This window comes from Gymnoscopelus microlampas (genome assembly GCF_963454915.1).
Source record: "Gymnoscopelus microlampas genome assembly, chromosome: 6".
NCBI lineage: Eukaryota > Metazoa > Chordata > Actinopteri > Myctophiformes > Myctophidae > Gymnoscopelus > Gymnoscopelus microlampas.
In genome coordinates this window covers 11,463,761-11,482,381 of record NC_139943.1, presented here as the reverse complement: position 1 = coordinate 11,482,381, position 18,621 = coordinate 11,463,761, and the positions used below count along the sequence as shown (strand labels likewise).

The following is an 18,621-nucleotide window of genomic DNA, read 5'->3' as shown; positions in this document are numbered from 1 at the left end:
GGAAACAAGACCGCAAGGACTTTCATGAACGACCTGTTAAAAGGAATTATCCTTATCCTTATCCTTCTAAATCCCAGCAGTATTCTGAAAAAAAAAACAGATGTTTCTATATCAGTGGTTGCTCAATCTTTTTCATGTCAAGGACCCCCAAAATCATATGTATTTGGCCGCGGACCCCCATCTCAAAATATTTTGTTCCAGTGACCCCCAGAAGCAATGATTTGAGTTAAACATGTTTGCTTTAAAATATATATATATTCAAAGATTTGCACACATTTTCAAGATTTTTCAAAAAGTAGCAGATCTACAAGCTCATAGCGCGGCACTCGGTGCCGCGCTATGAGCTTGTATATCTGCTATTTTTGAATAGCCAAAGTGTAATGCTTTTTTAGCTCAAATCAAAAAGTGACACAGATGCGTGCGTCCCAGGTCTTAATGGGTTAATGGTAGGGTAAACTGATATTGTTTTGTTAAAATAAGAATTAAATAGCTCCATATTCTAACAGTACTCATTGCTATAGAGTGTTTGTTCAGTAACGGGAGTCTCCATGTCTCTCTCCAGCTCTTTAGTAAACAGAAATATCATTTTCAGGTCAGCATACAATCCAATCATGAGAGAGAACTAGCAGATTAAACAAGTGAAATTGGAAGTGATGACACAAAGAAATGAGCAGACAAAATTGGAACTGGAACAGTTCCAAAAATGGGTACTCTCTCTCTCTCTTCCTGATTGATTGGCTGAAAAATTGCGAAATTGCAACCCTCCATAAATTCTTTGAATTTTTCTGTTTATTAAAGTGGTGGAGAGACGAGGATACTCATAATAATGAGTACAATCAGAATGTAGTGCTTTAACCTTTTAACTAAAACATGTGTTTCCTTCAGCAAAATGAGTATAGCATCAATCATTTTAACCACTTTAAGCAAATTTTATACTTTGGTTATTCAGAAATCTGCTATTGTTGTGCAAATCTTTGAATATATAATATAAATGTAAAAAATATGTTATTATATTTTGTACATTTTTGATCTAACATCTTTGCTTCTGGAGGTTTCTGGCACATAACGTTTTCAGATGGGGGTCTGCAGCCAAACACATATCATTTTGGGGGTCCTTGACATGAAAACGTTTGAGAATCACAGCTTTACCATACAGTAGCCTACTCTACCATAGCTATTGGTCAAAATAATAACATGTTAATCAATCCTTTAAGACCTGGAACGCATCTGTGTCACTTCTTGATTTGAGCTAAAAAGCATTATTTTACACTTTGGCTATTCAAAAATAGCAGATCTACAAGCTCATAGCGCGGCACTCGGTGCCGCGCTACGAGCTTGTAAATCTGCTATTTTTGAAAAATCATGAAAATGTGTGAAAATCTTTGAATATATATTGCTTTAAAGCAAACATTTTTAACTCCAATCTTTGCTTCTGGGGGTCCCTGGAACAAAATATTTTGAGATGGGGGTCAGCGGCCAAATACATATAAGTTTGGGGGTCCTTGTGATGAAAAAGTTTGAACACCCCTGATATAGAAACATACGTTTTTCAGAAAACTGTTGGGATTTAGAAGACATTTTGTAGAATCGGCTTCAGGTCTTAATAATGGGTTTTTAAAAAAGTGTTCAGTTTGTTGAATTTTTTTTTTTCACACAGTATAACATGGCAGTTGTTTGTTATTTCTCACCGTCACGATGATGATGCTGGTCTCGGTGATGACCTTCTTGGGCAGGTCGTTGAAGACGGGGTCCGGGTGGTAGTGGAAGGGTCTCAGCTCCCTCACCCAGTTGTCCAGGTGGATGCAGGCCCTGAACAGCTGGCTGTCGTAGGAGCGGTTCACCGTGGGCGACAGGAACTGGATCACCGTGTCGTTCTTGCTGTGCGCGTCCTGGCGGTACTGGATGGAGGAAGGAGAAAACACAAAAAGGGATTCTAGGGCAATGGTTCTCAAACTTCTAAATTTCAACATATCCCCTTAAAGTAATACAATGCAGGTCCACAAATAACGACTTTTAGCAGCCTCTGCTGGTCATTACCGTCACTGCAGGTCGTTCGTTTATTCCTGCGTTACCCAGAATTCCATTTGTTTTCACCGGAAGACGGAAGCGTTTCAAAAAGCGTTATTTTAATTGTGTTATACTATCTGCGGATCGTTTCTCTTGGCCAGTGGAGCTTTCGTTACCGTGAGCTGTGTTTTCTTTTGCTGTTGTTTTTCGATTTTCAAATCCTACAATCTCTTAAAAACAGCGTGAGATTCCTTTTTGTTATTAGCACGGTAGTTCCTGGCCAAACAGGAAACCGGTGCGGTAGTTCCTGGCCAAACAGGAAACCGGTGCATTTCCGTTTCCGTTTTCCGGCCAGATGACGTCATTTTCGCGGGAATGACTACCCTAGCCACCATTTCAATAGAAAATTGTTTATAAAAGGCTTTCCGGGGTGAAATTCATGGAGTGGGTGTTGTGAAACATTTGCCACTCACAAAAGATATACAATTTAACTTTAGTTTTGTTGAAAAAGTTACGGGGTCTGGTGTCTGACTTAATGGACCTTTACCAAATGGACCCTTACAGGTCCATTTGGTTCCATTTGTATACTGTTATACTGTATACTTAGACCCTCCTAAAGGAACCCAGAGAGACCCTGGAATCCCCAGCAACATTTGTTAACTCATCTAGTGCCACAACACGTCAAATCCGTCACGTGGCCAGACGCCCCGTGCGCCACAACACGTCAAATCCGTCATGAAAAAAATAAATAAATAAATAAAAGTTTTTTTTTTTTGGGGGAAAAACATGTTCAGAATGTTTCGAAGTTAATATAGCATCACAATATGTTTAACCCCTTTATCCACATTTTATACGTTGGCTATTCAAAAATAGCAGATCTACAAGCTCACAGCGCGTCACTTTGTTCTGCAGCTGCGAGCTTAACTGCTATTTTTGAACATTTTTGAAAAATCTTGAAAGGGTTTGAAAAATCTTGAATAATTTAGATTTTTTTTTTAACACAAATCTTCTCTTCTGGGGGGTCCCTGGAACAAAACTTTTTCAGATGGAGGTCCGCAGCCATATACTTCAATCAATTTGGGGGACCTTAACATGAAAACATTTGAGAACCAATTTCATACAGTATGAACCACAAAATGGGATTAAAATCACGGCTCAGACACCAAAGCCTGATTCAGAATCTCTGTGAGTGTGTCCTCTGCGGATCTTGAGGACCTTTCGACTTCAAACTGGCAAGATTGTGTAGGACTGCCGAGGTTGAGATTGTGTAGGACTTGCCGAGGACTCCAGGGAGTGCAGTGCCCGGCGTGAAGTTAGTTGGACCAGCTGATCTATCCATTAATCCACAGCACATATCACTGTGTGTCTGTCTGTCTGTCTATCTGTGTCCCTTTTATGACCATGATATGGTCATAAAAGGTGTTTTTTTTTTTGAGAGAGAGAATTCTGAACTTTATTCCATATTTTTTTAGAAAGAAAACATTTTAACGGTTGGACTTGGCAACTCGCTCCAACTCATCCTTCTTCTTGATGGCGTAGGAGTTGGACGAACCCTTGGCTGCATTGATCAGCTCGTCGGCCAGACACTCAGCGATAGTCTCGATGTTCCTGAAAGCGGCTTCTCTCGCTCCCGTGCACAGCAGCCAGATGGCCTGGTTGACTCTACGGAGGGGAGACACATCCACGGCCTGTCTCCTGACCGTTCCGGCGCGACCAATGCGAGTGGAGTCCTCACGCGGTCCGCCGTTGATGATGGCGTTCGCCAGCACCTGGAGGGGGTTCTCTCCCGTCAGCAGGTGGACGATCTCGAAGGCGTGCTCGACGATGCGCGCGGTCATCAGCTTCTTGCCGTTGTTGCGGCCGTGCATCATCATGGAGTTGGTCAGACGCTCCACGATGGGACACTGGGCCTTACGGAAGCGCTTGGCGGAGTAACGTCCACCGGAGTGGGGCAGGTACTTGGCGTACTTCTCTTTGACGGCGATGTAATCCTGCAGGGAGATGTCGTTGATCTGGACATCGTCGGTGCTCCATTTCCCAAAGAGTTTGATCTCTGGGGTCTCGGCCACAGCCGCGACGGTCTCCCAGTTCTCGGTCATTGTGTATGCCATTCTCTGCCGAAGTACCACACTTCTCATCTCCATATATTATATGGAGATCCCTGATGTCATCAAGATGACGTCATACACTGGCCTCCAGTCATAATATATCTTCCAATGACATTCATTCCAATTAAGTTGCTCACCCAGCGCATAAAGCACCCCGGAAGTACACTCTTCTTCCGCTTATGTGCGGAGGACTTGTTTCAAACGGTAGAAGCATGCGCAGTAGCGTTTTAAATGCGGAAGTATTGCAATCCCAGATTTGACCACCAGGCGACGGCAGCTCCACTGTTCTCCCGCAGTTCTGGGGGCTTGCCTCCGGTACTATGATAATGGGTATTGCATAACAGAAGCGGCTTTGCATTAGCTATATACAACACAGAGAATAAGTAAATACACACAGAGCTCATTTAAAATGACCAGACGAGAGAGCATGCATTGCAATAACAAATGGATTTTTACTGTTCCTTTGGTGTAAGCCGCTAAATATAATTAAGCGTCCGTCCTCGCGCCAGCAGCCAGAATGACTCTTATGAAATCTTTGGAACAAGTTCAGTGGACAAAAAAACTCCAACCAGGAGAGAGGCTTATGAGCTTGACCAGCCAGGGTCTTTAGAGATAAATTTATCGACTGGCTGCTAGTTTTGTTGCAGACCCACGTCTTTCCAAACATCGTTGCCTTGTCCCCGGGGCGGCAGGGGCTTAAAAGTGGAGTTTTGTAGAAGCAAAAAGCCTGAGTTATACTGTGTCCCAGTGTCGCGCACTGAAAATAGCCGAGCTCACAACGCTCACAACGTGTCGTGCTACGACCCGTTGTGAGCTTGTAGATCGGCTATTTTCGGCACGTGACACGCTGCACGGCCAAGTATAAATCAGGCATAAGAGCGGTGCAGAGCGGTGCAGACTGAGCTGCCGACTCACATAAACTAGCCTGCCCAATGCACTGAAGGCCGGGGCAGGGGTCAGAAAGCAGTCTAGCTACAGCTATACATGCTCCCCGACAGAAGAAAACAACCCTGGTTGAACTCTGGTTCTTCTTTTATCTGGCGTCCATCATTGTGGGCATGTCATTATCTAGGTGAACATTTTCAGACAACAATGTGTCACACCGCATTGTAGAAAAGCTATCCGCAATCTTTTTAATATTATGTCTCCATCGGGTGGAAACCTCATGTCTGTCCAAAACTGTTACTTTTCAGGATACAAATTAAAGAATAGCAAAAAATAGCAGATGGACAAGCTCAAAACGTGTCGCTTCGTGCCACGTTTCGAGCTACTTTTGATGCTTTTGTAGGGCGTTAATTTACGAGAAAAACACGAAAAGTTAAAATAATTATGGAGATAAGAGGTTTCTGCCCGACAGCAACGATATATAAACATTTTTAAGGATTTTCATGTTATATACACAAACACACACACAGGGACAAACATACAGAGCTGAGCTCACACAAACAGCTCACACAGACACCAAACATTATCCCACATTAATCCCAGCCCATATCCCTCCCCATGGGACCAAGAGCGCATCCAAAAAAAGATTAGAGAAACAAAAGAAGAGAACAAAAGATGATGAAAATGATAATAAACTAGGAAAGTGCCAGAGAGGGTTGCCTACCCAGGGCCCACAAACTTATTTGGAAGGCAGTCATGGCCAATTGGAATGGAATCTGAAACAACTGACTGATACATATCATAATATGACTCCAAATATAATGATGTGTGTGAGTTTAGGACAAAAGAGTAGCAGGCAAAAGGTGTGTTTTGAAGAAAACTGGAAATTGTGTCTGGTACAAAATGGCAGCAGTTCCAAGGAATCCAAGGGAAGAAAGATTTTGGCCAGAAATATTTTAAGAGTTATAAGCCAGAAGTTGGCTGTTATAGCGCCAATTTGAGGCCACATTAAAAACATTTGGGGTGGAGGTTCTTCTTTGGCCTACTGGGAGTGAAACGACAAAGTTTAAATCAGGCTTTTAGTTTGCGAGCAATGAGGCAACTGAATGCCATTGCTTTCTTGGCTATGAGGCTACGAGGCTACTGAATGCCATTGCTTTCTTGGCTATGAGGTTACTGAATGCCATTGCTTTCTTGTCTATGAGGCTACTGAATGCCATTGCTTTCTTGGCTATGAGGCTACTGAATGCCATTGCTTTCTTGTCTATGAGGCTACTGAATGCCATTGCTTTCTTGGCTATGAGGCTACTGAATGCCATTGCTTTCTTGTCTGTGAGGCTACTGACTGCCATTGCTTTCTTCTGTGTGTTTGGACAGTAGCATGCACATTATCCAAAAACAGAAGTGAGTGGATTGGGTTCAAGAGGTGCCAAGGACTGATAGGCACCCAAAAACAGAGGACCAAATGTTATCTAGGGGAGGAACACGACCAGAACATTCTGTTATGGACAAATGCTGCTGTCCTGCTTTCTGTTAAGACAATGTACTTTGTCTTATCTCTGCAGTAATGTTACTTTATGTTTTATTGCAGCGGTTCTCAAACATTTTCACGTCTAGGACCCCCAAATTGATATGTATTCGGCCGCGGACCAGGGACCAGGGACCCCCAGAAGAGAAGATTTGTGTTAACAAAATGTCAAAATGATTCAAATATTTTCAATATATAAAATGTTCAAAATTAGCAGATGTGTCGTGCTGTGAGCTTGTGCATCTGCTATTTTTTAATAGCCAACGTATAACATATGGATAAAGTGGTAAAAATGATGTAATGCTATATTAACACGTTTAGCTGGGGACCCCCTGGAACCCACCCGAGGACCACTGCGGGGTCCCCCGGACCCCACTTTGAGAACCACTGTTTTATTGTGCTTTTTATATATTGATTTGTGCCCTTTTTTTTACTGTGCTTTTGAGTCTTATTTGCTTTTAACCCATTGAGACCTGGAACGCATCTGTGTGACTTTTTGATGTGAGCTAAAAAGCATTATTTTACACCTTGGCTATTCAAAAATAGCAGATCTACAAGCTCATAGCGCGGCACCGAGTGCCGCGCTATGAGCTTGTAGATCTGCTATTTTTGAAAAATTGTGAAAATATGTGCAAATCCTTGAATCTATATTGTTTTAAAGCAAACATTTTTAACTCAAATCTTTGCTTCTGGGGGGTCCCTGGAACAAAATATTTTGAAATGGGGGTCGGCGGCCAAATACATATAATTTTGGGGGGTCCTTGACATGAAAAAGTTTGAGCACCACTGATATAGAAAACATATGTTTTTTCAGAATACTGTTGGGATTTAGAAGACATTCGTAGAATCGGCTTCAGGTCTTAATGGGTTAAACTTGATTGATTTCTCCCCCCACATATTTCACCCTCTCCCTCCAAAAGGCCTTTGCCTCTTGCCAAGGCCACAACAATTGTAAATAAGAATATGTTGGCTGGATTTTGTCTGGACTGGCTAAACTAAAGGTTAAATCAAATAAAATATAGAGAATCCGCTGGCCAACACAGTACACACCCCGGGGGCACGTATAGGGCTGAGGGAAAGGGAATATGTTTTGGCTGCTCTGTCATTGGAGTAATGTATTCTGTGGGAAAAACCTTAAATCGCAATCTGGGCCGTAAACACTTTAGTAGATCAAAAGGACGAAGGACTCAGGTGGCTTATGGATTCAAACCAATCAGTGGAAGCAAAGGGTAATGCATACTCTGGTCTGTGCGTGTGAGTGTGAGTGTGAGTGTGTGTGTGTGTGTGTGTGTGTGTGTGTGTGTGTGTGTGTGTGTGTGTGTGTGTGTGTGTGTGTTTGTAGTACTATACTTGTGAAGACGAAATGTCCCCAAAAGTATAGTAGAATTTGAGAAATAGACGTGGTGAGGACCATTTTCCTTTTTCATTTGGTCAAAAAAAAAAAATGTAAAGATTTTTAAAGACAGGTTTACGATAAAAAAAAAAAATAATCATGTTGGGGCTCGTATTAGGATTAGACATTTTAGAGGTCAGGTTTAGGGTTTAAAGTTAGAGTCTTCCCCTATATTTTATACTTAGTTGTATGGCGATGTTTCACACCAAAAAATAGACTATCTACAAGCTCACAGTGGGCTTGTAGATCTGCTATTTTTCGGCGGTTGTTTGGCTATTTTCAAGTTTGATGTCCTCACAAGTAGAGTAATATAAACGTGTGTGTGTGTGTGTGTGTGCGCGCGCGCGCGCGTGTACGTGCATGCGGTCGGTCCGTGCACTGAAACGTAACCCTTCACTCTAGTAGTGGAAGCAATTCCGTGGAGGTATGAGGCAGATCGATACACAGAGAGATAGCATTGGCTTGTGTCGGCCGTGAAGGGGAACAGCAACACCAAAAAGGAACAAAATCCTCTGTGACAAAGAAAGAAGGGATCATATCACAGATATATAGAGAGGAGGAGGAGGAGAATCTATTGACAACAACCACGGATGATGATGATGATGATGATAAAAAAAGACAGGTTGGATAAGAGGAGGAGAATCTATTGACAACAACCACGGATGATGATGATGATGATGATGATAAAAAAGACAGGTTGGATAAGAGGAGGAGGGGGAATTGAAAAGAAAGGGAGGGGGCACCTCGTCAGAAGCTTGTTTGCTGCCGCTGCAGTCGTCCCCGTGGTCCTTGACCGTCAGGAAGGCACTTTGGATGATGTCGAAATTAGAGCCCGTCACCACGATGGTCCTGCCCCCACTGGAAGACACATACGCACGCACGCACACGCGCACGCGCACGCACACACACACACGCACACACACACACACACACACACACACACACACGATGCATTGATCAAATAGTACCTTTACAAACTTGATGGTGTGTATTATAGAGCAGGGGTCTTCAACGTTTTCAGGCCAAGGACCCCCTAGCTGAGAGAGAGATGAAGCAGGGACCCCCTACTCTATATTGTATAAAATTGCATTTCAGATTAAAGTTTTTTTTTTTTACTTAGTCTGCTCTTTTTTCCCTCTACACCTATAGCCTCTTTGCCAAAAATAGCCGATCTACAAGCACTCAACGCCTCGCAGCGCGAGGCGTTGAGAGCTTGTAGATCTGCTATTTTCGGCTAATGTTCCCCTCAGAAAATGAATTCTAGGGTTCAAGTGGTTAATGTAAAAAAAAAGAAATCCTATCACACAAAGATTTGGCGGACCCCCTGTAGTAACTCTGAGGACCCCCTAGGGGTCCCGGACCCCCTGTTGAAGACCCCTGTTTTAGAGACATTGAGTGATGAAGCTTTAGGTCCCGAATGTTTCATTCAGCGGTTGTTCTTGTATTCTACCTTCGTCTGTAATTCAAAGTATAAACGATGAGTGAACGTCTCACCCATCCTATCCCCTGTATCTAGAAACACACACGCACACACAGGCTGCATTACTACACTTCTGAAAACCTTCCATTGAAATCCAGAGTATCAAAGTCCTGACGATCCGTTATCCCTGTGTGTTTTTTTATTCTTTTGAAACTACCATCTTAGAATAGGCTCTATTCACAGCAGCCATATTATGAAGACATTCACAGGTGTTACCAATAATACTAATGAAGGCTCTGTTCCATTCTGGTCAAACAGAGTCAGGGTGCTGCTGATATTGTGCATGTTGACTCACTGGAAACACTCCGTTACACCAGTGGGGGTCCAGGGACCCTCATGGGCTTCCAAATGGCCCCTTACAGGTGTGTAACTCTGAGAGTGTACAAATGGAACGGGTCCATTTGGTTCCATTTGTACACTCTCAGAGTTATGGGGGTTGTGGAAACCACTGTGCTACACTAAATGGAACAGAGCCTTCATTAGTATCATTGGTAACACCTGTGAAGGAAGTGATAATATGGCTGCTGTGCATAGAGCCTATCGCGAATACAGTGAGAACTGTGTTCCGAAAATAAACAAATCTGCCCGGCGACGCTGTCAGGTATGTGACTCTGTGTTGTTTATGATATTGAGTTACATTTGATAATGTCTGTGTTCGGAGAAAATGTATTTATTTTCTATTTTATTTTTCACCATCAATTGATGCTTCATATCCATAATGTGAGTAAAATCGCCGAGCTCATTTGTTTATTTTTGGAGCACAGTTCTTATATGCCAGATTGCTATTGAGACCCTGTGGTATATGCAATGGAACGGCCTCTAGCGGCAGTGATGTCAGACTTCGGTTCTCTATACTCGTTAACCACTTAAGCCCTACGTTATACTTTGGCTAGCTGAAAATAGCTGATTTATAACCTCACGCCGTGTCACCCTGCGATTCGTTGTGAGCTTGTAGATCTAAAGGTTTTTGAAAATGTTTGAAACTAAACCCTAAACCCAACCCCTTACCATAAAATAGAAAAGTGAAACATGAAAAGTGAGGACCAGCAACATATCCATACCGTCTATGACAGTGGACCCCCAGGGGTCCTTGAGGGGGTTCCCCAGCTAAATTAGTGAATATAGCATCAAAATCTATTTAACCACTTTAACCCTATACTGTACTGTACATCGCCGATTTGAAAATAGCCAAGCCCACAACGTGTCGCAATGCGACACGTTGTGGGCTTGTATATCGGCCTACACCCATCCCCACCCATCCCCCGCACCCCACCTTTCAATCCATGCCTTTGGGTGATTCATTTCCTTCCCCCTTGAGTATTTCTAAATGGTCTTTTAAAAACATCCCATCCCGTTTCTTCTCTCCTTTTCTTTTTACAAATCGCACCCAGCAGACAAATCTGACACAGATTACAGGCAAACAAATATATATGCATATATGCGCAGGCATAGACACGGCAACAAACAGAGGCAGACACGTAGTTAAAATTGAGGGATTACAAACGTCGCTTTTAAATTGCACCTGAGCGAGTTTCCACGGGAGATGAAAACAAATTAGCTTGGCCTACAAGCGGCTAATTTCAAAGTTGTCTGCTTTTCTAGCCTGGAAGCTTGATCATTTCGCCATGCGACTGGCTTCCCACTTTTTTTAGCCAATCAGGAGTGTGCGTTTCTAAAATATTCCGGCTACTCAGAACCGACTTTGTTTTCTAATGAACAAAAGTTTCCTCTAATGAAAGACGTGCATCAAGGTTGAGGACAGCTGTAGACATTCATTACTTTCCTCATTTCTTCCACAATAAGCATTCATCCTGGATTTTGGGCACTTCTGTCTGGCTTCTCTCTGAGCAAGTTTAATAACTTAAAAACCCTACGGTATATCACCGCTAACCAGTGGCGTGCACAGACATTTTGAAGGGCAGGTGCTCAAGTAAATTACATTTTTTTGTTGACTTGGTCTGCTCTTTTTTTCCCTCTACACCTATACCTCTTTGCCAAAAATAGTCAATCTACAAGCCCACAACGCCTCGCAGCGCGAGGCGTTGTGGTCTTGTAGATCTGCTATTTTTGGCTAAAGTTCTCCTCAGAAAAGGGATGCTAGGTTTCGAGTGGTTATGGTAAAAAGAAAAATCATATCACATAAAGATTTGGCGGACCCCCTGTAGTAACTCTGAGGACCCCCTAGGGGTCCTGGACCCCCTGTTGAAGACCCTGCTGTAAACTGAAAAAAAATAAAAATAAACTTTTACTTTCTTTTTTTCAAAAGGGCACTTCTGGTCAAGAGGGCAAAGGGCAGGTGCTCTAGCACCACCTAGAGTCTATCTGTGCACGTCCCTGATTGCGGGAAATGTCAAAGAGAACATGACTTCCAATGGATGCAATATAGTTATTCACAAGCTCTTGTTGGTTTCAAATGGTTGAGGCTCAATGGTTAAGGATGGCAGGTAGCTTTTCATGCTGCTATGTTTCGTGTTAAAGCCACAGTGTCACGCCCAATGGTTTCTACAGACCGTAAATGAAGCCTATTTTGCAGCGATTTCAAATCCACCATCTTTCTATATTCGGTTGATAACCAGTAGAAACCCTAGAAACATATCCTACTTTATCATTCATTTTAAAATAAATGGGACCATAATTTACCAAAACGCATATCATGGTGATTGAAAGAAAACTTTAAACTAGCGACTGGAAGCATAATAGTATTTATGACAATGTTTATTATGGTAATAAAATCAAGTGACAAATACTGACCAACCTTGATGCCTTTTTAGCTCAGCTAGTGGCGGGGCTCTAAGGACGGCAATGTGTGTTTATTGGTTGGTTTGTTTGTCACATTGGTCTAAAACAAGACATCTTGAGAACTACTGGCTGAAATGACATGGACTTTGCAATACACCGTCATGCTTCAGAGGATGAACCCTATACGGATGTTGGTGGCCTTTCGTCTAGCGCCACCCTTAGGCCAAAAATGTTTTAGCTTTTAAAATAATGGTGCTTTATTTTATTTTACTTTCAAGCTTGTGCTGTTGCTTACAATGACTCCTTCAATGAATAATACAATACACCCCCTGTTTCATTTTTAAACCCTCTACTGAAAACTAAAAAAGGCCTAAGGATGGCAATGTTGAACGGTTCAAACCATTTTTGATCCGATTAGGTGTACAGCAGCAGTACAGCGTTGGGACTGGCTGCTAGCGGGCTTTTAGACTCAACTTAGGCGTGTGTGTGTGTGTGTGACCACCAAAGCGTCTCTTCCCAGCTGGGGAAAAAAAAAAACACCCCAGGCGCTCGCCTAAAAATGCTTCCTAACGCCCGAGTTGAAACTACTTCAGCTCTCGGCAAGCAGATCAAAAAAACGCCACACATGAATCATGCACAGCGCAAAGCAGATGTTCCCGTTGTAAACAAATAGCTGCGCTCAGGAAGAAAACAATATTATGTCTTGGTGAACACAGCCCCTTTTATACTGTGTTCAGACTGGCAGATATAAAAATACAGTCTACCATTAATTTTCAATGGAAGCCAGAGACATGAGGATGCAAAGCTACTACACCTGACGTTTGTAGCTGCTACAAAATCTACAAAGCTTACAATCCAAGTTGAGCTGGCTTCAACTGCAGCTACAAAGCTACAAAACCACAAAGAAGCCGCGAAAAAGCTTGTAGATCTGCTATTTTGGATACCTTTGTGTGACGTTGTGGTACGACCAAGTAGGGCAGTGATATTCAACTGGCGGCCCGCAGACCAAATCCGCCCCCTGACGAGCCTTCTTGTGGCCCCCATTCCAAGTAAAAATGTATTATTTTATTACTTTTTTTTGGTGTGAAGGTAGCTGTCCAGCCGCCATGTTGCAAAGCTGCAACTGCTTCATGTTTTCTGCCCAATTCTGGCTTACACGTTAAACATGGAGAAATAAATAGTGGCGTATTAAAGTACTTGAAAGCAATACTAAAAGCAAAATGTCAATAGCACATCAACATAAAAGGGCACAACAGATTAGTTTTGAGTGCAGTTCATACGTCACATGCCATCTCCATCAATTTGTAACTACCGTATTTGTGAGTTTTGAGAGGATGTTGTCCATTACACAAAAGAAAGAATTCTCCATCTTCAGCCATTAGCTCGTATGTTTTTGTTTTGAGTGGATTTTGTTCCATCTTCCATCTTTATCCACTTGAAGCTTTTACACAGGAGGTATCATTTGTCCTAAAAAGCGTCTTGGGCTGAACTCTGGTTCATGAAACACGTCATTAGAGCTTGTGCTCTCATTAGCCGGGTGCTCAGACATAACCAAAATGCGAAAAACAACTTTCATTCATGCGAACTTGTAAACACTTCACCTTGACCAGTCTGCCTCCAATACTTTCCTCACAAAGACACTTCCATGCCAGGGAGCCATGCACAAAACATACTAAAACATCTACTTAACTCATTGAGTGCCATTAACGTGTTTCACGTGTTTTACCGCTATGGTGCAACGTGCCATTAACGTGTTTCACGTGTTTTTGAGAAAAAATAGAAAAAAACTCAAACCCAAGATATCATTATCTGAAGATTTGCAGCTCCATCCACTCCTTGTTTAACTTATAACTTAAAAAGGCTGTATCTCGCTTCCTATGCACTTTTTTTTTACTTTGAAAAAATAAAAGAATAAAAATCCTAATGGCCAGAAATAGATAATAATAATTTGGGCACTCAATGAGTTAATATCAAAATCAAAGCCTGTGCACTATTAAGGACTGGCACAGTGATATCCTATCCTATCAAACATCAAAATGCATGAATGCAGTATGAAGCAGGCCATAATGGACATTGTTGTATCCTATCAGACCTATAGCACACAACATTTTTGTTGTATTGTCTTGTGGCCTCTGACTTCAAGTCATTTTTACAATAATGGCCCCCTGCCTTATCTACAGTAGTTGAATACCCCTGAAGCAGGGCATTCATTTATGAAAAAACACAAAAAGTTTAAATACGGAGATAAGATGTTTCTGCCCGACAACAACGTTATATTTTACTACGATTTTTCTCGCTCGTCGGTTGATCAACGGCAACTCGCCAACAGATATGCTTTGTTTGTATCTTTTGTAGCTGCCAGTGTGAACGCAGCATTATGCTGCGTTCACACTGGCAGATACAAAAGCTACAAAGCGACACAGCATATCTGTAGCTTAGTCTTGTTATTATCAAGACAATTCACCCGCATGGCAAAGACCAGCTTGACAGAATATCAACTCATTCATCCAAGTGTTGACCAGTGTTGGACGATTTTACGAGAGAAATAAGCAACCATGTCTATGAAAACAAACCCAATAGAAGCTACTACGGGCCATATGAGCGCCTGTAAACCTATAGTACTGTATATGCAGTGGCTATTGCAGCGTTGCGAGATCGCTTGTAGATCAGCTATTTTCAAAATAATCTTGAAAAAAAAGTTATATTTTTAGATGGGGGGACCCATGGACAAATTCATATTCATTTAGGGCAGAGGTCTTCAACAGGGGGTCCGGGACCCCTAGGGGGTCCTCAGAGTTACTATATGAGGTCCGCCAAATCTTTGTGTGATAGGATTTAGTTTTTTTTACATCAGCCACTTGAACCCTAGAATTCCTTTTCTGAGGGGAATAGCCGAAAATAGCAGATCTACAATCTCTCAACGCCTCGCGCTGCGAGGCGTTGAGAGCTTGTAGATCGGCTATTTTTGGCAAAGAGGCTATAAGTGTAGAGGGAAAAAAGAGCAGACTAAGTAAAAAAAAAACTTTAATATGAAACACAATTGTATACAATATAGAGTAGGGGGTCCCTGCTTCATCTCTCTCTCAGCTAGGGGGTCCTTGGCCTGAAAACGTTGAAGACCCCTGATTTAGGGGTCCTTGCTTGACATGAAAATGTTTGAGAGCCACGGGTTTGAACTACATTTAGGAAGCAAGCCCAAATAAGCAACTACACTTTAGAAACCCCCCAAAAAACTACAACACGCAATACCAATATTTATTTGAATACATAACCGAAATCCTTGTTTTTTGAGCTGTGTATAATAGGCATACATGGCAAGTTGGCAACACTGAGAAATGGCTTAGCGTGTCACTGAGCTTTGTTATCTTACCAGTCAAAGCTGCTTTTTGGGGAGTGATCGAGCACAACGGGGTTCTCCAAGAAGCGGAAAGCGTTGGGAATGGAGGTGGTGGTGTTCTTCCCGTACTTCACCGTGACCGTGAGGAGGTCGGAGGGCACCTTCTCCACGCGGTACTCTCCTGTCCTGCAGGTGATGTCCGCTCCAAACTGCTCCCTGCACACAGACACACAAAAGATATCGTTTCTTGTCGGGTGGAAACATTGTTAACGCCCATTAACAGGCCCTGAAAGTGTGATATCTTTGGAAGTCGTTTTCTCTTCTTGGACTATTCTGACAAACTTCAAATGACCATATCGTCTTCAAATATTTACAATTTCCGACACATCATTTCAATGCTTACATTCTGTACTTTAATAATCTGTAAAAAGCAGAAAAATGACCATGGCCCCCGACTCTGACAAGGGGGGGGGGTCATGCTTGGATCATTCACAGGCTCCGCAGCCTGTGAATGATCCAAGCACCACCGAAGAAGAGTACACCCAGAAATCAAGGCACCTTTCATGTTAAGGATTCACGAAAGTCAAATTTTCTTGGCTTTCTGTTGTTTTTTTGCTGTTTAAAAAAAAAAACAAGCCACAATCAAATGGGCATAGCTCTGGAATGGAGGATCACAACCGGCCAATTTTTCCCCCCTATACTACCGGACCCCCGTGCGTGTAATGAGCCGATCTCCGTGAGGACGGAGGTCACAGAGAATATTCCATGATTTTTCAAAGGTACAGTAAAATCGAGACGGATTAATTAATGAATTAATTCCTGTCAAAGAATGAGTTAAGTAAAGAAAAATCATCATTGAACATCTTCTTCCAGCACTGCTCAGCAGTAGCGAGCAGGCGCGGCGGGGGGGTTGCATAAGGTCGCCGTTTGACGGAAGCCGCTGCGGCGGAAGCCGCCGACATGGCGCCGCCGCCGTGACAGCTTGTTAAATCCCTTGCTTTGCGGCGTCGCTGCCTCGTTACCTGAGCCTAAAATGTCACCGAGGACAGGGTTTTTAGACAGAAATAACAGTCATCTACCACTGCAAGGAAATAATGGGAGTAGGGGAGAAAGGATTTCCACTTCTGAAACCAAGGAGTTGAGGTCAATTTCATTTTCATTCCAGGAGCGAAAGAAAACACACAGAAAAAAATTAAAATCATGGCCTTCGGAGTCGGTGCACTTGCGGAATTTGCATAGCAGCACCATGCCCCTGAATAACAAGTGGAACTTATCACCTGAAGTGCGCGAATTGTCTACGGCTCAGAATGACAATTATTCAAGTTATATTCAATATTCAAGTGATTAAACCCATTGAGACCTGAAGCCGATTCTACATGTCTCCTAAATCTCAACAGTTTTCTGAAAAACGTATGTTTCTATATCAGTGGTGCTCAATCTTTTTCATGTCAAGGACCCCCAAAATGATATGTATTTGGCCACGAACCCCCATCAAAATATTTTGTTCCAGGGACCCCCCCAGAAGCAACGATTTGAGTTAAAAATGTTCGCTTTGAAAATATATATATATTCAGAAGATTTGCACACATTTTTACAATTTCTCAAAAATAGAAGATCTACAGTACAAGCTCGTAGCGCGGCACTCGGTGCCGCGCTACGAGCTTGTATATCTGCTATTTTTGAATAGCCAAAAGTGTAAAATAATGCTTTTTAGCTCAAATCTAAAAATGACACAGTTCCAGGTCTTAATGGGTTAATATCCTTACACGGTGCACTCCACATCTCCGATGGTGACCCTGATGTCCTCCTTGGCTCCGGTGTCCAGGTGCTTGCCGCGGATGGTGACGAGCATGCCGCCGGCCTTGGGGCCCCGGGTAGGCTCCACAGTCATGGGGATGGGGTCCTGGCAAGGTGGGAGGGGGGTGAATGGGGGTCCAGAGTTTAATAACATAATGAGGACGTTTTATTAACACTTTAAACCCTTCAGTGGTTCCCAACTTTTCCTGGATCAGGGCCCACTTATTGAAGTGTTTTCAGAGCATGTTTATTTTAAGGATCAATCGATTGTGTTCGGCTTGGATCACAGGAACCAAAGTGATCTACTTTTTATGTAAGACCATTTTTTTTCGAGCTTTCAAAGAAAAAATACCATGACATTTTTTTACATAATGTTTTTTTAATAATGATATATTATCATTAAAGGGACTACACCATGAATTTAAAAAATAATAATAATATCTAATATCATATTGTTTATGTCCCTCAAACGTTTTTCAAAAGGTTTGAGCCTAAATCAAGCCTCAGATATACTCATTCCAACTAACTTCTCTCTGGCTTATAAAGCACTTTCACCTGCAATACCACATTGTCCTGTTTGGCACGGGGCGCTATTGAGCCAGTTTGTATGCATGTTATCTCCTGGTTCTGTGTGGAAAAAGTAAAAAAAATAAAAAATAAAAAAAATAAGAAAAAATAAAAGTTTTTTGGTTGGAACTGAAAAACGGGAGGAATTGTTCCCTGACGTGACGTAGGCAGGGGGACCAAATCAGTTTGGCCTGTTTTTAGACCAATTTACAGAAAACCCCAGATTTGCTGTGAAAGCCTGAGTGTTCAAACTGGGGTATTTTTGAGGATAGAAGAGAGGTAGGGGAGACCAAAAACACACAAAAAAGAAGAAAAAGTTAAAATTCATGGTGTAGTCCCTTTAAAATCGTAGTGTTTTGCCAATTATTTGGGGGCCCAATTTTCAATACTGGGCCAATTGGGAATTGCTGCCCTATATGCTATATTGCTGCCCGTTGTACTTGGTCGTTGTACCCCCACCACCCCTATGTCAAATCTCTTTGCTTAAAACTGCAAATTTACAAGCTCACAACGCCATCGCGTTGCAATGCGTTGTGAGCTTCTAGATCTGCTATTTTGGCCAAAATGTTGACCTATTTTCACAGAATGTTTTCTGCCTATTATGAAATGCCCAGAATAGGGAGGCAGGGGTTCATGTGGTTAATCCTCTCCTTTCCTCTCCTTTTTTTTTTACAGCAGACACAGCACATGACACAGCGCAGAGATATGATCAGTCATACACGCATACAGTAGGTCCCCACGCACACGCACACACACACACACACACACACACACACACAC

The 18,621-nt window shown here is 42.4% G+C and overlaps 2 protein-coding genes across 2 annotated transcripts in view; both read right to left on the bottom strand.

Moving 5' to 3' along the window:
- Window positions 1–18,621, bottom strand: part of plxnb2b (plexin b2b) — a 338,202-nt gene that overhangs the window by 63,631 nt on the left and 255,950 nt on the right. Inside the window, exons 21-24 of the mRNA XM_084059938.1 lie at window positions 17,244–17,380; window positions 15,511–15,693; window positions 8,665–8,779; window positions 1,689–1,898 (exon numbers count right to left, since the gene is read on the bottom strand). Of these exons, the coding sequence (XP_083916064.1) occupies window positions 1,689–1,898; window positions 8,665–8,779; window positions 15,511–15,693; window positions 17,244–17,380 (645 nt within the window). The remainder of the gene's footprint in view (window positions 1–1,688; window positions 1,899–8,664; window positions 8,780–15,510; window positions 15,694–17,243; window positions 17,381–18,621) is intronic.
- LOC311047281 (small ribosomal subunit protein uS7-like) lies at window positions 3,460–4,120 on the bottom strand. The gene has a single exon (XM_084059939.1). It carries the CDS (start codon window positions 4,116–4,118, stop codon window positions 3,492–3,494), a length of 627 nt encoding a protein of 208 aa, XP_083916065.1. The 5' UTR covers window positions 4,119–4,120; the 3' UTR covers window positions 3,460–3,491.